Below are 23,933 nucleotides of genomic sequence, written 5' to 3' on the forward strand. Positions count from 1 at the left end.
GAGGAGATAGATGTGCAGCCCTGTACAGCTACCCTGCATTCTAGACCCTCAGATTTTCAATGCCCCCTATTAACATCCCCAAATCCTCCTTTCAAAATTTTAGCCAGCCTCTTGTTTGCCCCACAGGATTGCCACATCAAGCAACAACAATTTTTAAATATTGCCACTGATTATCTAACCAACGCCCTAAACTGAGCAAATAAAGAGAAGCCCTGATAAGTGGGGCTTTCCCAGAGATCTTTCAGACAAGTCAAATAGTAACAAGTCTCTGGAAAACAGCTCCTCTGGGAGCTCAAGGCCTTCCAGTAGCTGCTACGAGTCCGGGTTTTGCAGTTGCTGTGGATCCAAGGCCACTGGTTTCAAGCCGACGTGGAACTGGGGAAAGAGGGTAAGAACAGGGCAAGTTACTCACTGTTCTTGCAAGATTCTGCTATTTTAAAAAAAAAAATGCTCCTTAGGTTGTTATGCCTTGTTTCAAGCCGACGTGGAACTGGGGAAAGAGGGTAAGAACAGGGCAAGTTACTCACTGTTCTTGCAAGATTCTGCTATTTTAAAAAAAAAAAAAAGCTCCTTAGGTTGTTATGCCTTTGTTTAATTTCCAGAGTTCTGAAACACCTGATTTTGACGATTATTGTCAGTGTTCTTATTGCTTTTATGGAAAAACTTGTTTTCAGAGGTCTTTACTCCACCATTCCAGAAGGGCTTCCTCCTGCTCTGAATTTTCATCACACTTCCTCCATGGTTCCCTGGGATCTCAGAAGGAGGTTGGTCCTGCAGAAACAATGGAACCAAAAAGATTTCAGAGACTTCAAGTCTGCCTCTTGCCAGGTCCCAGAGTCATAAAACTTCAGGATGAGCCCTCTGTTTCCCCACGACCATGGTTTTGAGGTGGGAGGTGTAATAGCCATGTTGGGAGACCAGGGCCAGTGCCGACAGGGAGTGCCTCAGGAGCTGGGCAGGACTGGAGCTGCTGGGATGATAGAGGAGTGAGTCACCAGCTTTTGTGATATTAGTAAGTCAGTCCTTAGGACTAGCTAGCACTGGTGGTTTTCCATTGTTTTTAGTGCCTATGTTGTCAAGGGGAAATAATTTTCACAGTGTTTCACAACATACAGAACCATGAGTAACTTTCTACAATTGCCTTAACTGACTTCACATTCTATCTACAACCTGGATGTGGCAGGCAGGGCCACTCAAAGACTGAGAAAAAACTAGTCCTCTTCCTTTTTCAGGCTCTGAGTAAATTAAAAAATAAAGAAATGCCAGAACAGAGTTACTAAAATATCGATATATTTTAGATGCTTACTTTTAATATTTTTTTTTATTTGACAGAGAGAAAGAGATCACAAGTAGGCAGAGAGGCAGGCAGAGAGAGAGGAGGAAGCAGGCTCCTGCTGAGCAGAGAGCCCAACGCGGGGCTCGATCCCAGGACCCTGGGATCATGACCTGAGCCGAAGGCAGAGGCTTTAACCCACTGAGCCACCCAGGTGCCCCTAGATACTTATTTTTAACTAACCAAAACTTTGAATACAACTGTAAGGTTTTATAGGTGAGATAAACACGACAGCAGGTGAGGTAGGCACAAGGCAAGATTTATTAAAGGCACTCTCCAGCAAAGTTTCAGGGCTCAGGAGAAGGGGAGCCAGGAAAGTCGCGCCAGGAGGAGGTGGGCACCCTCAGGCGAGGTTCCGCGACTCTGGAAAGTGGAGTCAGGGAAGTCGCACTCGGAGGGAGTCAGTGGGGCTCTTTTATCAGGCCAAGGCATGGCATGGGCTCACATCCATATATGATAGGGTATTTGGTGATCAGAGGGTATGGGGTGGAGGGTCCTGATACTTCTGTTTCCTGCATAGGTATCCGGTTACTTATGGAGCCGTGGCCTGGGCATACATCCTTTTGGCGGGAGAGTCAAGGGTTGAGGAAGGGGTAGGAAGGGGGTTGGAAGATGGCGGCCCCAGCGGTCATTTCTATTGTTCCTCCTGCATTCCTGGAGCCACCGACCCAACATTCCGACCTTTTTGATGTAATAGGGGCAGCGATTCAGATCTGGTTAATTCCTGCTGGCGAAGGGGCATCATTATAGGGTCCTTCAGATGTGGGTAGGCAGATATAGGGATGCAGGAGGAGTTGGTTGACAGTGACCCTGGAAACCTGGCGAATGCGATCCTGAACGAAGCGAAGAACACAGGGGACGATTAGTGCTAATAGGCAGAAGAGAATAAGGGGACTTAGGATCGGAAGGAGTCAGGTCGTCAAGGGGGAAATCCACCATTGAGAGGGGTTTATTTCAGGGAGATGCTGGCCACGAAGGGAGTCGCGGATTTTTGCCAAGGCACCAATATTGGTTTCGACTATACCGGATTCGTTGATATAATAGCAGCTTTCTTCATTGAGGATTAAACAGCTCCTCCCTTGTCTGCGGTGAGCAGGTTCAGGGCTCGTCGGTTCTGTAGGGCTACCTGGGCCACTGAGGTAACCTGTCGTTGTAGGGATGCCAAGGACTCGGCTGAGGCCTCCATGGCTGTTTGGAACTGTTCAGATAAATCTCGGGTAACATCTATGGAGTGAGCTAGGGCCCCAGTGCCCAGCCCAGTGGCCACTAGGGAAGACGCCAAGGAGACCCCAATAACCAGGGGAAGAAACACAGCCCTTTTCTGTCGCAGGAGGGGGGTGGAGAGGACGGCCATTTCCGCTAGGGCTGGCACCCTCCGGGCTGGCAATCTGTGGTGACCAGCTGACTAAACCATGTGGTGTCCCCATGGGTCCAAGTTTTCACCAGGAAGAATTGCCACCTGAACCCAGGGTCACCGGAGGGGCAGCTATGGGGGGGGGTGGGTAGAAGGAGGGTGAGGAGAAGTGGTGTGGGAAATCCGCAACCGCGTGGGCCCCAGGGTTTGGGAAGTCCAGCCATCCTGTGGTGGGGCTGGTTTTAGATTGGAGATGTGTACCCACGGGTGGTGTCCTAGGAGTTTTGCCACTGTGGGAGTTGTGAGAATAACAGTAAGGGGGCCGGTCCACCTGGGCTGTAAGGACTTTGGGTGAAGTTCTTGTAGGAGAACTTGGTCCCCAGGATTAGGGCCTGGGGGAAGTCTCCGCCCGGGCTATTGGGGGTGGGGATGGTTGCATCTGCATGAGCCCTTAGGAGGGCTCTGAAGAGGGTCAGATAGGGCAGATAAGATAGGAGGGGTGGAGGAGAGGCAGGCAGGTTGTGACTGAGTAGGAAGGGCCTGCCATACAGGAGCTCAAAGGGGCTGAGTCCTGATGGGCCTCGAGGAGAGGCCCTAAGGCGGGTGAGTGCTAGTGGGAGAAGGGTTGGCCAAAAGAGGTGGGTTTCAAGAGTGCTTTTGGTGAGTTGTTCCTTGAGGGGACATTGGCCCTCTCGACCTTACCCGAGGATTGGGGGTGATAGGGGATATGGAGTTTCCAGGTGATGTTGAGGCTCTCGGAGATTTGTTGTGTGATGCTGGAGATGAAGGCTGGTCCATTGTGTGATTGCAGGGTTTGAAGGAGTCCAAACCTTGGGATGATGTGTTCAATGAGAACCGCGGCGACCAAGTCTGCTGCTTCCCTAGCAGTGGGGAATGCCTCGATCCAGCCTGTGAAGGTGTCCACAAGAGTTAGCAGGTATCTAAGGGTTTCGTGTTGAGGTATGTGAGTGAAGTCAAGTTGCCAGTCCTCACCTGGCTGATGCCCTCGGAGCTGGTGGGTGGGTCCCAGTCTGTGGAGGCCTCCCTGGGCGTTGACTGCAGAACAGGTTCTGCAGGCCTGGTGTACCTTCTTAATGGTCTTTTGGAGGAGGGGGTGGTGAAAGAAAGGTTGGAGAAATTGGTATAGGGCCTTTGGACCAATGTGGAGAGACTGGTGGATGTCAGTAATGAGGATGTGGATTAGGCTGTTCCAGAGGGCAATTTTGTCCTGGACAAAATACCATCCCTTGTCACCCAAACTGCCACCTAATGTTTTGAGGGCCCGAGTCTCCTCATCAGTGTACGAGGGACTGTGGGGAGTGTTGAGAAACAGGAGAGGGGCTGGAGAGGAGTTTAAGGCCATCTGTCGGACAATAGAGTCGGCCTTGTTGTTCCCCAAAGAGATGGGGTACTTGGAGGCCTGATGGCCATGGCATGGACAATAACCACCTCAGTAGGGTAATTGAGAGCCTCGAGGAGTTTGGCAATAAGAGGCCCGTTGACTATGGGGGTTCCCTTGGTCGTGAGAAATCCCCTTTCTCGCTAGAGGACAGAGCGAGTGTGAGTAATAAGGAAAGCATATTTGGAGTCAGTATAAATAGTGACCCGTTGTCCCTCAGATAAGTGAAGGGCCCTGGTGAGAGCTATGAGTTCTGCCTTTTGAGAAGTGGTCCCAATGGGAAGGGGGGCCGCTTCTATGACAGCGTTCGGGGTGACCACTGCATAGGCCACGTGTCGCCATCCATCTGGCTCTATGAGGGAGCTCCCATCCACAAACAGAGTGCAATCAGGGTCAGGCAGCAGCCGGTCCGAAAATCCTGGATGGGAGGAAGAGTTCTTCCAGGAGTTGAGAGCAGGAATGGGAAGAAGTGGGGGTAGACGAAGGTATCGGCAAGAGAGTGGCGGGATTTAGGCAAGGGGAGACAGAGAGTGTGACCTGGGGGTTGTAAAGCTTCACAAGTGAGGTAAATACAACACCAGGCAAGGTAGGCGCAAGGCAAGATTCATTAAAGACACTCTCCAGTGAAATTTCAGGACTTGGGAGAAGGGGAGCCAGGAAAGTTGCACAGGGAGGAGGTGGGCGCTCTCAGGCAAGGTTCTGCGACTCACGGAGAGAGAGAATGAGTCGGAGAAGTCGTGCTGGGAGTTGGTGAGGTTCTTTTATGGGGTTGAGGTGGGGCATAGGCTTGCGTCCATATAAGGCAAGGTATGTGGTGATCAGATTTTAGTATATGTGCTGCCGAAGCGAGCACTATGTGGTGATCAGAGAGTATGGGGCAGGGGAAGTGTGTCGGGCCAAGTTCAAGTCCATATATGGCAAGGTATATGGTGATCAGAGGGTATGGGGCAGGGGAAGTCCATGATGGGCAGTTCCCAATTGGGAAGTTCCTAGGTGGAAGGTTTCAGTTTCCTGACGGTGACTTGGAGGCCGCAGTGAAGTTGGCAGGAAAGTCCGCCATCTTGGAGAGGGTTGGTGGGAAAATCCACCATTTCGGATCCCCAGTTTTCCCAGCCAGCCCATCAGGGGTTTTCTATGAACAGCAGGTGGTAGAATTGGATTCAGGAAGGAGTGAGTTGTGCCAAGGATTTGTGGCTAAGTCCATCAGTCGACGGCGGGAGAAGACCATGAGGGGCTGTCCTAAGGTAAGTTTGAGGGACCCTTTTGTAAGAGAAGTGGCTGCCGCTAGGGCCCCAAGGCAGGGCTGCCATCCCTGGGCGGTGACATCTAGTTGCTTGGAGAGTTAATGGGGATAAGGAGACCCTGCTGCCGGAGGTGGTGGATGATGGGCTTAAGTCCTCGCTGGTGGGTTGCTACTGTAGATCTGGAAATGTCCCATACCTGCAGGTCCACGGAGGGGAGACAGTCTGGCATAGAGGATGAGTCAGAGGGGAGTAGAGGGAGGACGAGGTGAGCACCACGGCTTCAGAAGTGGCCTTCAGAAAGGCAGGTCCAGGTCGGGCTAGGGAGAGGAGAGAGCCTCCCCACCAGGGTGGGGGCTCAATCTCCTCCTGGGTTTCGGCACCAAATGTAAGGTTTTATAGGTGAGATAAACACGACAGCAGGTGAGGTAGGCACAAGGCAAGATTTATTAAAGGCACTCTCCAGCAAAGTTTCAGGGCTCAGGAGAAGGGGAGCCAGGAAAGTCGCGCCAGGAGGAGGTGGGCACCCTCAGGCGAGGTTCCACGACTCTGGAAAGTGGAGTCAGGGAAGTCGCACTCGGAGGGAGTCAGCGGGGCTCTTTTATCAGGCCAAGGCATGGCATGGGCTCACATCCATATATGGTAGGGTATTTGGTGATCAGAGGGTATGGGGTGGAGGGTCCTGATACTTCTGTTTCCTGCATAGGTATCGGGTTACCTATGGAGCCGTAACCTGGGCATACATCCTTTTGGCGGGAGAGTCAAGGGCTGAGGAAAAGGGGGGAGGGAGTTGGAAGATGGCGGCCCCGGCGGTCATTTCTATTGTTCCTCCTGCATTCCCGGAGCCACCGACCCAACAACAGCTAATAAACGCAAAGACAATGTGACATTAGTTGGCAATAAAGCAAACACTGTACTTGAGGCCCCTCGTGGATTCGAAGCCAGGCCCTGTAGTTTTCCTGGTTTCCCAAGTAATAAGACTACTGGGGAGTCCTTTGCTTCGCGGGGGGGGGGGGGGGGGGGGCAGGAGTGAGAATTTAGATACACCAACTTCAAGTTCTCTCTTGCTAGGAGAGCCACCTACATACAGCTCAGCAGTTCAAAGTGGTGGGGCTTTCTCACACACCCAAGGAATTGAGGAGAAGTGCATCCTCTCCAACTCATGGCTTCACCTCAGGCCCTGGTCATGTCCTCCTGCCTTTCAGGACTTCCCCAGGAGGAAAAAAAAATCACCCCCTATGTTCTCATGGAGCGCTATAGTGCTCTGTAAGAGGGAACTACTACAGAACAGTCCAGAAGACAACTAGAAGAGATGCTTTATCTAAAGAAACAATTCCCTTTATCATACAAGCAAAAGAGTCCTTATAGACCTAGATCTTCAGGAGAAAAGGATTTCTTGTGGCCCCTTCCACTCTCTCTCTACCCATGTTCAAACTTCAGGTTTTAGCCAAACGCTAACAGCAGCTTTCCTCTGTCTGGATTTTACCAGATTCAATTTCTCTGATTTCATAAAGTAGACATTGTGTGCTGTAGCCAACTTCCTCACCATTTACCTAAAAACCAATAATACCTCATCCTAGTGAGGATTCATTTTTCTCCCAAATCAATAAAATCCACTTTCGTATTAGGAAAGCATATATTGGGGCACCTAGGTGGCTCAGTCAGTTAGGTGTCCAACTCTTGATTTCCACTCTGGCCATGATCTCCGGGTCATGAGATTGAGCCCCACATTGACTCCATGCTCAGGGGGAGTGTGCTTGGGATTCTCTCCCTCTCCCTCTGCCTCCCCTCACCCCTGCTCAGGTGCTCCCTTGCTCTCTCTCAAATAAATACATTAAAAATGTTTTAAATATTTAAAAACTTTAAAGATTTAAATATTGCCCTGATATTAAGATCTTGACCCTATTCTTTCAAAATGATAACCCGAATAGGACTGAGCTAAGGAACACTTGCCTTCTTCCCAAGGCTTTGGTATCTCTACTTTGTGGCTCAGCCCTCCCTGGTCAGGTGCACGGTCCAAATTCTGATCCACAACCCTCTTCCCTGACAGAAGAAAAGGGCAGGTGTTAATGCTTAACACAGATCACAGTGCATTTTAATGCACAGTGTGCATTCTAACACCTGATGGCTTTCATGATTTTTGTTGCAGAATACCAGAACATCACATTTGAACATAAAAGGGTACATGCAGGAGTCACACAACAAATATAGACATTAGAAGAGCACACTGAGGAGCTGGAGGACCCCAGCCACTCTGCCCCTCCACCACCTGCTCCCTGGGAGTTGTTCTTATGACCAGAGACGGAAGATGAAAGTCTGTCCACTGCAAGAGAAAGCAGGACATCTTAGCACAGCCACCCCTTATAAAGGTAAACCTTGTGCCTGGGGCTAACAAGAATGTTGTTTACACTCAACATTCTGACCCTTACTCCAAGCCTGTGCCTCACCCCATTCCTGAAGCTGAGCTCCCAGCCCCAGTCCCTGCCCCAAGCCCAGCAACGGGCTTATCTGATCCTCTGGCCCTGACCACTGCTCACTGACCAGGCCCCTGATTGTCTCCCCCAACAGTTCCATCCAGGTCCTTCTGCCACATCACCCTGCCTAATCCTGGCTTGACTCCATTTGGTCCTACTTACCCAAGCCCAGTCGCAGGCCCCAGACAGCTCCTGTTTGACCCCACCAGTGAGGGGCTCATACTCTAGACCTGACTATGAGAACAGCTGCTACTTTGGTCCTTTGCCACACTCCTCCCTGAGGTCAAGCTCTGGAATGTCCAGCCAGCCAAGCCCTCCGTAGCACTGCTTCCTGGAGGAGTGAGACGAACTAAGGACCTGAGCTCACGAGGCTTCAGACCCCTTTTCAGACAATAAAGTGATTTCTTAAAAGATAGTGCTTCTCAAACTTAAATACACAGAGGAATGACCTGGGTGACGCGGGAGAACTAGGTTCTTGTCTCACAGAGTCCAAGAATGAATCTCAGGGACAAAGGAAAGTGAGTAAAGCAATAGAGGTTTATTAAATGAAGATACAGAAAAAGCTCTTCCGGGCGAGAGGTGTTAGGGCTAGAGGTGTTATGACGGGGTCCCAATGAGGGCCTTTGGGATTGGTCTTTTATAGAAAGCCAACCAGGGACCTTAAATCCTTTTAACCTCTCTGTTGATAACACCATTGAGCAAGGACTAGTGATAACACCTTCAATGGCCCACCTCCTTTGTAAGGTCTGATTATTCTTTGTTGGTCACTGGTGATTATCATAAAAAAGACACCCACCTCCCACGCCTAGGGCAGGGCGGTCCTAGGGCAGAATGGTCCAGTTTGTTCCTTTATCTCTGGTTTTCCCACACCTGCACATTTTTGGGATTTCTGGGAGCCTGATCCCCTAGTGGGGTCGTCTCTCCCTACCTAGACCCACCTGTCCCTTAGGGAACCTATTAAAATGCAGATTTAGACTCAGGAGGTCTGCGGTGGGACCTAAGACTGCAGTTCTAACAAATACTTAGGCAAAGCCAATATTGTTGGTCTGGGGCTACACTTTGAGTTGAAAGTTTCTGGAATACTAAATATTACCATTTTGCAAAATAAAAAAATATTTCACGGTAACAACAGCCCTAATGTCACCAAGGGAAGAGGAGAAATTGTTCCCTCATAGTTTCCTCCAGCGCATAGAATTTGGAGTCTGTCCCATGCATATTTTGCACTAATGACCTGCACTAGTGCTTCGAATTTCACGTAAAAGTTTGCAGTATGTTGTGATGAGCACCAGGTGTTATATGGAAGTGCTGAGGCGCTGTATTATACACCTGAAACTAATTTACTATATGTTAACTAACTGGAATTTAAATAAAAACTTGCTTAAAAAGTGTCCTATATCTGTGTTTTGTTCACTACTTTTACATCTGGTTCCTCTGCAACATTCATTCATTCTGCAAAACACGTTATTACTGTGTTGGGACTAGAGGAACATATTAAGACATAGCCCCTGGGCTCAATAAGCCAATGGGCTTTTAAAGGAGACAGACACATAAATAGATATTTTTGGCACGCTATGGTAAGTACAACAACATTATCTGTATAAAGTGTGAGGGAAAAGAGGCCCAGTACAGTATCAGAATTAGTGAGTCCACAGGAAAGCCATTCTGGGCAAAGGAGAGCCGGAATAAAACTAACAAAGAGAAGGAGTAAGCCAAGTGAGTGTAGGGGCCCCGCCTGGCAGAGGCTCCAGCATGAAAGGGCTGGGTAGCAGGGGAACTACACACACTTGGGATTGTCAAAGCACATTAGCAAAGGAGACAGCCTCAAAGAGACTGAGCCGTTCACCAGTGCTGACCACAGAAGGCCTTTCTACTGTAGTAGGCAGCTTGCACTTTATCTTATGGATGACAATGAGGAAACGATTCAGATTTTTAGTAAGGGCATGGCATGGTGATGTTTGTATTTTAGGTAAATCATGCTTGTAGACTGTGTAGAGAAAGGATTTGAAAACTAGGCAGCTGTTTTCATGGTCCAGGAACCAGATGATGTGGGCCTGAATTTATAGCACTGGCAGTTGGGATAAGAGAGAGGAAAACAGATTCAAGGGATGTTGAGAAGGTATTTGAAAGTACACAGCAAGCTTTAGTGCTGAATTGAATGGGGACAGGGGTGAGAGAACAGGAGGGAGAATGGCTCCCTGGCACTTGGCTTGGGGGAATTACAATGTATCCAACCAAATCAGAAAGGACAGGAAGAGTTGCAGGATTGGAGTTCCAGACCAGAAACAACCTCTATCCTAATGGGTCTCCAGTATTTATCTCTAGCCTAAAATGCTCTTCAAAATTCCAGAATCACATATTTAACTCCTCACGGGACATACCACCTCCAAGTCAGCATGCCAAAACCAAATTCACCATCTTTTTAAAAAAAAAAGTCCTTATTCTTTTTTTTTTTTTTAAGATTTATTTATTTATTTATTTATTTATTTGACAGACAGAGAACACAACTAGGCAGAGAGGCAGGCAGAGAGAGAAGCAGGCTCCCTGCTGAGCAGAGAGCCCGATAGGGGGCTTGATCCCAGGACCCTGAGATCATGACCTGAGCCCAAGGCAGAGGCTTAACCCACTGAGCCACCTAGATGCCCCAAAAGTCCTTATTCTGATAAATTGCCTCTAGTGACCAGAGTCAGAAGTCTCAGAATAATCTGTTAAGAATTATAAATGTTGGGGTGCCTGGGTGACTCAGTGGGTTAAAGCCTCTGCCTTTGGCTGAGGTCATGATCTCAGGGTCCTGGGATTGGGCCCCACATGGGGCTCTGCTCAGCAGGGAGCCTGCTTCTCCCTTCCCTCTCTGCCTGCCTCTCTGCCTACTTGTGATCTCTGTCAAATAAATAAATAAATAATCTTTAAAAAAAAGAAAAAAGAATTATAAATGTTTACAGGGTGCCTAGTTGATGCAGTCAGGTAAGTGTCTGACTCTTGGTTTCATTTTTGGTTTCATCTCAGATCCTCATCTCGGGGTCCTGAGATTGAGCCCAACATGATGCTTTGCCCTGCTCAAGACTCTCCCTACCCTTCTCCCCCTAAAATAAATAAATAAATCTTTGGGGCACCTGGGTGGCTCAGTCAGTTGAGTATTTGTCTTCAGCTCAGGACATGATCTCAAGATCCTGGGATCGAGGCCCATATGGGGATCTCCACTCGATGAGGATTCTGCTTGTCTCTCTCCCTCTGCCCCTCCCCCTGCTCGTGCTCTCTTTGTCTCTCTCAAATAAATAACCAAATCTTTTTTAAAAATAAATATATAGATAAATGGTGAGTTGCCAAGAGCTCATGAGAAGTTATTGTTTAATAGGCATGGAGCTTCAGTTCGGAAGATCAAAAAGGTCTGGGGATGGGACGCCTGAGTGGCTCAGTCAGTTAAGCATCTGCCTTCAGCTTGGGTCATGGTCCTGGGGTCCTGGGATGGAGCCTCATAGCAGGGATTCTGCTTCTTCCTCTCCCTCTGCCTGCTGCTCCCTGCTGCTTGTGCTCTCAATCTGTGTGTGTGTGTGTGTGTGTGTGTGTGTCAAGTAAGTGGGTAAAATCTTAAAAGAAAAAAAGTTCTGGGGATGGACAGTGACAATGATTGCACAGTAATGGGAGTGAAATTAATGCCATTAACTATACACTTAAAATTGATTTAAATGGTAACGTTTATATTCTGCATATTTTACCAAAATTTTGTAAATGAAAAACAAAATGCTACTCTTACCACCTCCTACATAAATCTCCTCTCTGTCCCCACTATTGCTCCATTTTTCATTATCCTTTCCCCTGACCATTGTAAGTCATCTCTCTCTCTCTCTTTTTAGATTTTTATGTATTTACTTAATTGACAAAGACGGAGACAGCTAGAGAGGGAACACAAGCAGGTGGAGTGGGAGAGGGAGAAGCAGGCCTCCCACCAAGCCCCAGTGTGGGGCTCAATCCCAGGACACAGGGATCATGATCTCAGCTGAAGGCAGACCTTAACAACTGAGCCACCCAGGTGCCCCTCATCTATCTTTTTTTAATTTTTATTTATTTCTTAAATTCCAGTGTAATTAAAATACAGTGTTATATTAGTTTCAGGTGTACAATATAGTGATTCAACAATTCTGTGCATTATTCCATGCTTATCATGATAAGAGTACTCTTAATCCCCTTTCTCTGTTTCACCCCTCCTTATTCCCAACAACCATCAGTCTCATCTCTGTATTTAAGAGTCTGGTTTTTTGTTTGCCTGTCTTCATCTTTGTTCATCTGTTTTATTTCTTAAATTCCCCATATGAGTGAAATCATATGGTATTTGTTGTTCTCTGACTTATTTCACTTATACACTCTAGGCCCATCCACACTGTTGCAAAAGGCAAGATCCGTTCTTATTTTAATGCTGAATAATATTCCATTTTATAGATTTATTTATTTATTTATTTATTTATCACTGCCTCTTCATCCATTCATCTATCTTTGAAAATTTGTGTTGCTTCTACATCTTGGCTATTATAATAACTCTACAATAAACATAGGGGCACGTTTACCTTTTGAATGAGAGTTTCTGTTTTCTTTGGGTAAATATCCAGTAGTAGAATTACTGGATCATATGGTAATTCCATTTTTACTTTTTTGAGGAACTTCCATACTGTTTTCCAGAGTGGCTGCACCAGTTTGCATTCCCACCAACATTGCATAAAGATTCGTTTTTCTCCGCATCCTCGCCAACGTTTGTTTTTTTCTTAGGTTTTTTATTTTAGCCATTTGACAGGCATGAGATAATATCTCATTGTGGTTTTGATTTGCATTTCCTGATGATGAGTGATGTTGAGCATCTTTTCATGTATCTTTTGGACAACTGGATATCTTCTTTGGGAAAATGTCTATTCATATCTTTTGCCTTTTTAACGAGATTATTTGGGGGTTATTGCATTGAGTTGTATAAGTTCTTTATGTATTTTGGATATTAACCTCTTATCGGATATATCACTTGCAAGTATCTTCTCCCATTCAGTGGGTTATCTTTTTGTTTTGTTAATGGTTTCCTCTGCTGTGCAAAAGCTTTATATTTTGGTGTTGTCCTGATAATTTAAGTTTGCTTTTGTTTCCTTTGCCAAAGGAGATATATCTAGGAAAAAATGTTTCTACAGCTGATGTCAATGCAAATCATCTCTCAGCTGGTATCCCATCCTCCAGTCTTTTTTCCTGTAAATCCAGTCATCAGAGAGATGCTTCCAACAAAGCCATCAGACCATATGACTCATTTCCTATAGAATAAGCTCCAAACACCTTAGGTTGGCATATAAGATCCTCAATGATACATTTCTCAATGAAATGGGGCCTTTTTCAGTGATATGAACCTTTTATTCATCCATCTAATAAATATGATGGATTGAATGATCTCTGAGACCGACACTGGAAATGGCGCTGAGTATATAAGGCAATGAAGAGGAAAATATGCTTTCTGACAATGTAGTATTAATTCACTAGAGGAAATAGCAGGCTTTAAATTATTGAAAGAAAGTTTTCAATTATAAATTGTGATAAAACTCTTTGTTGTTTATTGACCACACATGTTTTTGATGCAGGCTGGCTGGGTCCAAGGACCAGAGGGAGGAAGAGGTCAGGCAAGACCAGCCAAGAAAGTGCTTGTCTTCATGCAGGATGCAAATCAAATACAAGCTGAGAGGAAGTGAAAGTAGTTTATTGAAGACACAGAGAGAGTGTAGATAGATACACACAGAGTGTCTGGGAGACTGGGAAAGGAAAGGAGAGTGAGTTTCATCTTTGCTTGGGGTCCTGGGTTCTTGTTGAGGATCATGATCCTGATGTGTCTTCTCAGTCATCTAGGAAAAAAGACAAGGCACTTACGCCCTGCAGCCAGGGATCTTGGTGAGTCAGTGGTCTTGGAAAATGTTTCTGACAACCTCACCCCATCACTCCTTAGATGTTGTCTATTGTGCTGCAAGAATCAAAAGACATCATTAACTCCTTAACCTTTACAGGGAGGACACACATTACCTGTTCTACAAGGCAGGTGGAAGGCTAGGCTATAGGTCCTAGCAAGAATAGAAAGAGGAAAAGGAAAAAAAAGCAGCTTTTCATGGAGTCCCTTTAGTTTATCTGTCTCGTTTTCAGTGCCTACTACTTGCCCGGCACCATGCTAGGGGCTGGATATGTGATGATAAGGAAAAAAGACATAATCCTTGCTCTTATGGAACTTATTGACAGATATTAATTAGATAATAACAGCAACAAACAGTCATTACAAACTGAGCTAAGAGTTCTTGGCCTCGATGGGGGAAAGGGAGGGATGCTTTCAGTCTAAGACCTGCAAGGTAAGTAAAAGTTAAGTAGGCAGGAGGGAGAAGAGGACTTCTGCAGAGAAAGAGACATAGTAGGCAAAGGAAATGACAAGCTCAAAAGCATTGAAGCAAAAAAAGTGAGAATGTGAGAAAGTGAAAAACTGTATAGCTGAAGCTTGGTGAGTGTGGGAGAACGGGGTGAAGTGGGCAGAGGCTGGATCTGCAGGGCTTTGGGCCACCATAAGGATTTTGGATTTTATGCTAATGGTGATGGAATTCACTAAAGGATTTTAAGCAGGGGGTGGCAGTGGGGAGACTAGTTACAAGGCTATTGCAATGGGCCACACAGACGAGGGCTGTGGCCTGCTCTGTGCCAGTGAAGATGCTAACAGTGATTGAATTAAAGATAAAGAGGGATATAAAGTTGGCAGGACTTGGGGAGAGCTTGGATAGGGAGTAAGGGAAAAAGAAACTCAAAAAATTGAGTCCTAGGAATTATGCTAGACTTTTTTAGGTGTGACAATATTCTGGTTATATTTTTTGTTACATATCTTTTAAGGATATGTATTAAAATATTTACAGATGAAATGACATGTCTAGGGTTTACTTCAAAACGATACCCAGGGGGATGCCTGGGTGGCTCAGTGGATTAAAGCCTCTGCCTTCGGCTCAGGTCATGATCCCAGAGTCCTGGGATCGAGCCCCATATCGGGCTCTCTGCCCCGCGGGGAGCCTGCTTCCTCCTCTCTCTGCCTGCTTCTCTGCCTACTTGTGATCTCTGTCTGTCAAATAAATAAAAATCTTTATTTAAAAAAAAAAAAATGATACCCAGGGTGGAAGGGGGCAGTGGTTGAGGATGTGGATGGAGAAAGGGTTACCCATGGCTTGATGGTTGTGCTGGGGCTGGATGATGTATACAGGGGGGCCCATGACTGTGCCAACTTTTGTGTGTATTCAGAATCTTCCATTATACAAAGTTTAAAAAAAGAGAAAGCAGCAGAAGGAGGAGAATGAAGAGGTGAGGGGGTAGGGGGGTGAAGGAAGGAAGAGAAAGAGAAAATAAGTCCTAGGTTTTTGCTTAAGCAATTGAGAAGCTCGTGGTGTCATTTATTGAGATGGTGAGGAGAATGGGCAAAAAGAGACTTGAAGAGGATCATTTTGGGTGTGTTAAGTGACACATTCAGGACACATGCTGAGGAATTTGTCAAGTAGGCAATTGGATTTATGCAAATCTGAAGGAAACTGGGGAGGGGGAGATCTGCTTTAAAAAGATTAATATGTGAATAATTAAACCCATGAAAATGGATGAAATTACTTAATGAGATAATGTAGACAGAGGGAGATCTAAGGCTAAACCTAAAGAAACAAAATACAGAAGCTGAGTAGATAAGAAAGACCTAAGAAAGAAGTCTGAGGAGGAACAGCCAGGGTATAAAAACAAGAAGGCCTTGATCTTGAGATAGCTTAAATGAGATAGTATTCCAAGAAGGAAGTAGTAGCCAACTGTTCCTGAGGCTGGTAAGAGGTCAAATAAGATAAGAACAGGAAGAGCTATTGGATGTGGCAATGTTCAAATAAGATAAGAACAGTTTTTATTATGGCGTTAGATTGGAGGGGGTGGAAGAGTGAATGGGAAGTGAGTACATTGAGATAACATGAGCAGATGACTCCGGAAGTTTGGCTGTGAGGCCCCTGGGTGGCTCAGTGAGTTAAGCATCTGACTCTTGATTGCCGCTCAGGTCTGGATCTCAGAGTCTCAGGTCAGGTTTTGATCTCAGAGTTGTGAGTTCAAGCCCCACATTGGGCTCCATGCTGGGCCCTTAAAAAAAAAAAAGAGGGGCGGCGCCTGGGTGGCTCAGTGGGTTAAGGCCTCTGCCTTCAGCTCAGGTCATGATCTCAGGGTCCTGGGATCAAGCCCCGCGTCGGGCTCTCTGCTCAGCATGGAGCCTGCTTCCCTTCCTCTCTCTCTGCCTGCCTCTCTGTCTACTTGTGATCTCTGTCTGTCAAGTAAATGAATAAAATCTTTAAAAAAAAAAAAAAAAAGAGGGGCCCCTGGGTGGCTCAGCTGGTTAAGCATTTGCCTTCAGCTCAGGTCATGATCCCAGGGTGCTGGGGATCAAATCCCAAGCCAAGTCAGGCTCCTTGCTGAGCTTCTCCCTCTCCTCGCCTGCTCCTGCTCTCTTTCACTCTCTCTCAGGCTCTCTCAAATAAATAAATAAAAACAAAATCTTTAAAATATATAAAATATATATATAAAACATATGTAGAGAACATATATATACACAAAATATATAAAACATAAATATATATATGTTTTTCCCTTGGTTTAAAACATACACATATATTTTCCCCCTTGGTTTTATATATATTTCCTCCCCCCCAGAGGAAATTAAGAAGTGGAGTGGGGGACAAGAGGAATAAGAGATGATACCCAGAGATCATAAACTGCTAACTTCCCTGGAGCCCACAAATCCTGCCAGTGTCCTGAGGACAATGTCACATGTTCTATCTAGATCTGCTGAAGAGCACACAGCTGGAGTGGCTGAAAAGGTGCAGCCTTTGGCTCAGGCAGATGGAATCTGGGAGCACCCCATCTCCACTGCTCCTATAGAACCACCACTGCCAACTGTTGCCACACGGTGCAGCTGGCAGCACGAACACGCCTTCTTCCTCCCACAGTCCGCTCTCCCTGCAGTGCTTATTACTGGCAGAACTCACAAAGAAGCCAGTAAGCAAGCGAGCCAGGTAAATGTAGGCTCTTAACCCCAGCAATACAGAGCAAAGAATAAAAGGGTGGGTGAACAGCTGAAGGAAAATAGATACAGCCTGTGGGAAAGCATGTGAAGCAGTCCCATTAATTTCAGGAACAAAAAGATTTAGTACCCATACTACTATTTAATATTTCTCTAAGGAATTAGATAAAGCAGTTAAGCAAGAGAAGGAAATAAAAGATATAAAAATTGAAAAGGAAGAGGTAAATAATTATTACTGGCACAGATCATGTTATGCTTAGAGAACCCAAAGAGGGGAGCCTGGGTGGTTCAGTCAGTTAAGTGTCTAACTCTTGATTTCTGCTCAAGTCCTGATCTCTGGGTCCTGAGATTGAGTTCCTTGTGGGGCTCCATGCTCAGCTCAGCAGTGAGTCTGCTTCTTTCCCTCTCTATCCCTCTCCCTCTGCCCTTTCACCTCACTTGCACTCTCCCTCTCTCTCTCTCTCTAAAATAAATAAATCTCTTTGAAAAAAAGAATCAAATAAAAAGAATAAACAATAAGAGCATTTAACAAGATGACTAGGTATAAAACTAACATTCAGAAACAAAAATGATGAGATATATATACAAATGGAAACCTGTTAGAAGATAGAAGTAAAGAAGAGACTTCCTTTTATATTAGTTTTAAAAAAAGTAATATAACTAGAAATAAGCTTAAGAAATGTTTGGTATCTGGGGCACCTGGGTGGCTCAGTTGTTGAGCATCTGCCTTTGGCTCAGGTCGTGATCACAGGGTCCTGGGATTGATCCCCACACTGGGCTCCCTGCTCAGCTGGAAACCTGCTTCTCCCTCTCCCACTTCCTCTGCTTCTGTTCTCTCTCTCACTGTGTCTCTCTCTGTCAAATAAATTTTTTAAAAAAGAAGAAAGAAAGAAAGGATGGATGGATGGATGGAAGGAAGGAATGTTAGGTACCTACATGAAGATATCTTTGAAATATTACTAACAGGACAAAAGAAGATATGAACAATTGGGGAAATATAACACTTTCAGACAAAAAAGTATGTCAGTTCACCTAAAATATATTTCACCTAACCCTAATAAATACCCAGAGCAAACATCACACTCCATTATGATAGACTAAAAATTTTCCTCTGAGATAGATAAGAAAATAATGCCTGCTTTCACCACTTGTATTAACACAGTACTGGAAATTCTAGCCTAAGCAATGCAAGAAAAAGAAATAAGTCATCAGAATTGCAAAGGAAGAAGTAAAATGTAGTAGTAAAAAGTAGTTACATCTTAAATGTAACTACTTTTTGAACACAAGGATTTTTTAAGATTTTATTTATTTATTTGCAAGAGAGAGAGCACAAGTGAGCAGAGGGAGAAGCAGACCCCCTGCTGAGCAGGGAGCCCAATGCAGGACTCCATCCCCAGACTCTGGGATCATGACCTGAGCCGAAGGCATATGCTTAACTGGAGCCACCAGGTGCCCCAACCCCATGTCATTCTTAATGGGTGCTGTGGAAAACAGTGTGGTGGTTCCTCAAAAAATCAAGCCTAGAATTATGATATAATCCAGCAATTCCACTTCCAGGAATATACCCAAAAGAACTGAAAGCAGGGTCTCAAAGAGATATTTGCACATCTACGGCGGGGGGGGGGTGGAGGGGGGGATAAGATTTATTTATTTATTTTAGAGAAAATGAGTGAGAGCATGATCAGGAGGAGCAGAGAGAATCTGAAGCAGACTCCGAGGTGGGTTTGATCCTACAACCCTAAGACCAGGGTCTGAGCCAAAACCAAGAGTCCAACACTTAACCACTGTGCCACCCAGGTACCCCTGTATACCCATGTCTGTAGGAGTATTATCCACGGTAACTAAATCATGAAAGCAACCCATGTCCACTGATAGATTAAAGGATAAGCAAAATGTGGTATATGCATATAACAAAATATTATTCAGCCTTAAAAAGGAAGAAATTCTTCAATATGCTACAACATGGGTAACCTTGAGGATGTTTGGCTAAGCAAAATAGGTCAGTATGATTCCGTTTATAGGGGGTACTTAGAGCCATCAGAATCATAAAGACGAAGTATAATGGTGGTTTTGGTGGGGGGAACGGGCAGTCATTGTTTAATGGGATGGAGCCTCCTTCTTCTCCCTCTGCCTACTGCTCCCCTGCTTGTGTGTGCGCTCTCTCGCTTGCTCTCTCTCTCAAATAAGTAAATAAACTCTTAAAAAAAAAATAAGGAAGGAAGGAAGGAAGGAGCCAGACAATAAGAGTACATACTATAGGATTCTATTTATATAAAATTCTAGAGAATGCAAACTAACCTATAATGACAGAGCAGACCAGCGGTTGCCTGAAGATGGGGATGAAAGAGGGAAGGATGGATTGCAAAGAGACTTGGGAAAACGCTCATGGTTCGTAGACATGTTCACTGTGTTGAATGTGGTAACAGTTTCACAGATGTATTCATATGTCAAAATCCATCAAGCATACACTGTAACTATGTATGTTCTCTTGTTCATAATTATACATCAATAAAACTGTACCTAAAGAGGGTATCAAGACTACAACCCATTGAATAAAATAGGAAATCTGTGAGTCAATAGTAATATAAATGTGTGAATGAGTAGAGATGATAGGTAGGCAGATAGATAGCTAAATGATAGATAATAGATGGTAGATAGACAGATAGATAAAAGATGCATAACACCAAATGTTACTAGGGGAAGTGTAAATTGAAATAGTCACTTTGGGGGCTCCTGGGTGGCTCAGTCGGTTATGTGATGGCCAGAGTCCTAGGATCGAGCTCCACATAGGGCTCCCTGCTCAGCAGAGAGTCTGCTTCTCCCTCACCCTCTGCCTGACACTCTGCCTATTTGTGCTCTCTATCTCCCTGTCAAATAAATTTAAAAAATAAATAAAAAACAGCTACTTTGGAAGATCCTTGGGCAGTATCGGCTAAAACCAATAAAGCAAGGTATTCAAGAGTGTGGACAATGTGCTACCATTTGTGTAAAGAAAGGAATATGTGGACACACACGTGTGTACACATCTAAATGTGCGGTGGGTGTGTCATTTGCTATTTCGCAGATCATCTCCATCTCCAGAAAGAGTCCAAGAAATTGCCTTTGTGATGTTTATTGCCTCAGGAGAGGAGATCTGAGTCACTGAGAGACTAAAGTGGAAGAGAGAATTTTCTCTGTAATCCCCTTTGTACCTCTTAAATTCTGTGCCATGTGAACGTATTACCTTTTCCAAGAAAGAATTTAATGATTCTTTTTACAAGCAAAAAGAAACCTGTCAGGAGCGACTACTCTCTGACTTCACCTCCCACCACCTCTCCAGCTCACCGCATTCTCCACTAAACTGAGCGCCTCACCCATTCCAGAAAGAGGTAGCCCCCAGTTGGCCTGGCTTCCCCTGACTCTCTTCACTACTACAGAAGGCGTCTGGGTGCCCACACCGTGTTCTGACCAGGCTTGGATCATTGCCACTTCCTTCCTGAGCTCGTACCCCTGCTATGGGGAGAACTGCTGCCTCCCTTAAAGTCACAGCAGAAGCTAAGCCCAGAGAAGGCTGCGTCTGACTGTAGGAGGTCACAAAACTGCTCTCCTGAGCAGCAGCACGGGGGCTGCCCCTGGCTCGGGCAGCTCTGTGTGGGAAAAGACACTTTCTTGAAATAGCTCATAGTTATCCCCACACCTCTTCTCTAAGGCCCCCATAGGCCGGAGCAGATCCACTGGTGGGCTTGACTGGAGGGCCGCCGCAGTGGGCTTTGACACAGTAGCCCTCTCCACCAGAGACTTTGTTTAAACTCAGTCCTCCCCGAGAGGCCATCAGTGGCCCTGGGAAATGCTACTCATGAGCTTTTAGACTACTGTCATTTCCTTCTTGTATAATGCCAAGCTGTTGATTTTCTTTTCTCTATACAAAATTCCCTTCGGCCACGAGGCAATTGGTGGGCAGCCTGTGGAACTGTCTGTGGGGAGCTTCCCCCAAGCTTCTGAGGGAGGCTTCCACCAAAAGAGAAGCCACAGCTTAATCATTTGGGGACTTTCTGCTAAGATGCCTGTGACCCCAAAGTCTGGGCTCTGAGACTGCCCTGCCTCAGTGGCAGCCTGGGACCAAAGCCTCGGGAGTACCATCCTGGGCTGTGAGGACAGCTGGGGTCACCTGCTGCCTGTCCTCCCGCAACTCCCCTTAGATCACACAAATGTAGGAGCAGGAGGAGCCCTTAGAAACTACAGAAGATCCATCCAATCTGTCTTCATCTCCCCATTTTACAGTTGAGAAAATGGAGCCCAGAAAGTAAAAAGACTTGCCCAAAGAGACACGGCAAGTTAACAGGATCCGGGCTTGCTGATTCTTCTTCCGCATGCTGTCTTTTTCTCCTTCTTTTCTTCTGTTGCTGGGGCAGTGCAGTCTTGAATGTGATAAGAAACACCAGTCGGCTGAGAAAATGCCTTTCTTTTGACCTGCAGTCTCCCTCCTTCTCCTTACCAATCTGGCCTTACCCAGAATCCTCTGTGCTTGGCTTCTATCTGGGGCAAAGGCATGTTACAGTTTACAGAACACTGGGGGTGTGCCAGGGGAACCTAACCAGACTTCCCAGCTTGCATAACCTGAACAGATCCTGGGGACAGAATGAGGCCAGCACAGGCCCATGAGTCAGCCCCGTCCCGGGTTGGCCCTCACGAAGCTGCAATCTGAGATCTATCCCCTTCTGCCCTTCCCACTGCTCTCTGAAATGATCAGCACACCCCCACCCTCAACACACAGCGCCCCAGAACTCAGGGCACTAATGCCACCTGTCCCTTCACTCCACAAAAAACTATGGGGCTGTAGGACCTATGCCCTCTGGAGGGATTCCATGTACCCACTGTACCCTGGCAAAGAGAAAGCGGACAAGTAGGACACAGGGAACAAAGTCCCAACCCAGGAGGAGGAGAGGCTCCCATCTGCGGCGCTGGAGACAGAGAAAAGGCCAGTGTCCCGCAGAACTTAGCTCCGAGCTGGCGAGTCATGGACGCCCTGGTCCGCCTCCTGCAGCTGCTGGTGCTGCTCCTGACGCTGCCCCTGCACCTGCTGGCCCTGCTGGGCTGCTGGCAGCCCCTGTGCAAAATGTGCTTCCCCTACCTGATGGCCGCACTGACAGCCAAGTGTAACCACAAGATGGAGAGTAAGAAACAGCAGCTCTTCGTCCAGATAAAGGGGCTTGTGGGAGCCTCCGGGAAGGTGTCCTTGCTGGAGCTGGGCTGCGGCACTGGGACCAACTTCCAGTTCTACCCAGCGGGCTGCAGGGTCACCTGCCTGGACCCAAACCCCAACTTCGAGAAGTTCCTGACCAAGAGCATGGCGGAGAACCGGCACCTCCAGTATGAACAGTTTGTGGTGGCTTCTGGAGAGGACATGAAAGGACTGGCGGACGGCTGCATGGATGTGGTGGTCAGCACCCTGGTGCTGTGCTCCGTGCAGAGTCCGAGGAGGGTCCTGCAGGAGGTCCACAGAGTGCTGAGGCCGGTGAGCAGCGTGGAAAGGGAATGGGCATGGGGCAAGCAACAGCCGCAGGGCTGCTCTGGGATGGGGACTCTGGTGTGCTGGCATGTTAGACACCCATCCACCGCCACCTGCTGGTCAACAGTGAACATGACCGGGCCTCCAAGGGGAGGTATTTAATAGGGTGCTGTGGAAGCCCACAGGAGAGCCACCTAACGCAGCAGCTGCGGGGGTGCCCAGGGGCAGAGACTCTTAAGGAAGTGATGTTTACATTGAGATCTGAGGGATTAAGCAGGATGTGGAGAAATGGGGAAAATAAAAAAGGGTTCTGGATAGAGATATTCGAGGCCATGGAATCCATATGATTTGGGGCTGGGTATACAAAGGAGTCGAGGACGGTTTCCAGGTTTCTGGCATGAGTGACTGGTGGAGGGAAAGAGAGAGGGTAGAGGGAAGTCTCAGTTGCTGAAATGAGAGAAACCTATTTGGGACTTACTAGGTCTGAGGTGCCACTGAAACAGGCAGGCAGGAGAGCCATAGAGGCAGTTGGAAGTCAGAGAAAGATGTGGAAGTCACAAGCTGTAAATTCAGAGCACAGGGGTGCATGAGATCACCTAGAGAGGGTTCAGCAAGGAGAGAAGGGCGGAAGGAACCCCAGATTAGTCATGAGTCAAGTGCAAGTTTTCCCTAGGATGTTGGCCAAAGGATAAGGTTGGATGTATGCGTCTGAGTCTCAGAAGACAGCGTCTCAGTCTACAGTGAGATCTGTGCTCCTCTCTCTCCAGCTCCCCATCCATCTGCCCTCTGCTAGGCTGTCCCTCGGTCATCCTTTAAAGATGGCTCACCCGTCACCCCCATGGGGCGGCTCTTCATGTGCGCTTTTGAGTGGGAGGGGAGGAGCCAGGGCCTACAGAGAAAGTCAGAAGCAGAATAACATGCTTCATAAACCTGGGGACCAGCAACCCCCACTTCACCGAGAGTGGGGTGGAGGTGAGGTGGGAGGAAGGTTGTGGACTGGAGCAAAGAAGTGACGCTAACTTTCTCTTCTCTCCCAGGGAGGAGTGTTTTTTTTCTGGGAGCATGTGGCTGAGCCACGTGGAAGCTGGGCCTTTCTGTGGCAGCAAGTTTTAGAGCCCACCTGGAAACACATTGGGGATGGCTGCTGCCTCACCAGAGAGACCTGGAAGGACCTCGAGAGTGCCCAGTTCTCTCAACTCCAAATGGAACACCAGCCCCCTCCCATCAAGTGGTTGCCTCTTGGGCCCCACATCATGGGAAAGGCTGTGAAATAACCCTTCCTGGAGTCCTGCCTCCAGCCAGAGCGATCCCACCCACTGGCTAACCTGTCTTCTCCTGAGAGGGATCTAGTCAGAGAAGCCATTCCCCTCACCAGCCCCTCTCCTTCCTTCCCCCATCTCTGCCTGGCGTATAATTTTAATCCTTCCTTCCAAAGTATAAAAGCTCTATTCCTAACCTGACCACAGAGAGGAAAGCAATATCCTGTCATATCCTTGACAAATTCCTAGACTGGGTCTCCCAATTTTTGCCCACCCACTGCTAGGGTGGTTCCCTGTCCCTCTCCCTTGTTCCCA

The 23,933-nt window shown here is 46.8% G+C and overlaps 1 protein-coding gene across 11 annotated transcripts; it reads left to right on the plus strand.

Annotated features, from left to right (window-relative positions):
* On the plus strand, window positions 1-23,819 carry METTL7B (methyltransferase like 7B). Of its 11 annotated transcripts, none has more exons than XR_006819656.1 (4): window positions 25-388; window positions 3,499-3,647; window positions 5,229-5,330; window positions 7,477-9,204. XR_006819656.1 is itself a non-coding variant. In XM_046012574.1 (2 exons), exons 1-2 carry the CDS (start codon window positions 21,868-21,870, stop codon window positions 23,631-23,633), a joined length of 735 nt encoding a protein of 244 aa, XP_045868530.1. In that variant the 5' UTR covers window positions 19,960-21,867; the 3' UTR covers window positions 23,634-23,819. The 11 variants fall into 11 exon arrangements, 1 of the variants encoding a protein (XP_045868530.1); XR_006819654.1 differs by having other exon boundaries at window positions 30-388; window positions 3,499-3,624; XR_006819659.1 differs by lacking the exon at window positions 5,229-5,330 and having other exon boundaries at window positions 95-388; window positions 7,477-7,696; window positions 7,906-9,204.
* The last annotated feature ends 114 nt before the right edge of the window (window positions 23,820-23,933 follow it).

The sequence above is a fragment of the Meles meles genome, chromosome 7 (genome assembly GCF_922984935.1).
Source record: "Meles meles chromosome 7, mMelMel3.1 paternal haplotype, whole genome shotgun sequence".
NCBI lineage: Eukaryota > Metazoa > Chordata > Mammalia > Carnivora > Mustelidae > Meles > Meles meles.

Excerpts from the sequence above, each read along its gene's own strand:
- METTL7B (XM_046012574.1), top strand. The coding sequence starts at position 21,868 with ATGGACGCCCTGGTCCGCCTCCTGCAGCTGCTGGTGCTGCTCCTGACG. Across the intron at positions 22,366-23,396 it reads TCCACAGAGTGCTGAGGCCG|GGAGGAGTGTTTTTTTTCTG; the intron begins GTGAGCAGCGTG and ends CTTCTCTCCCAG.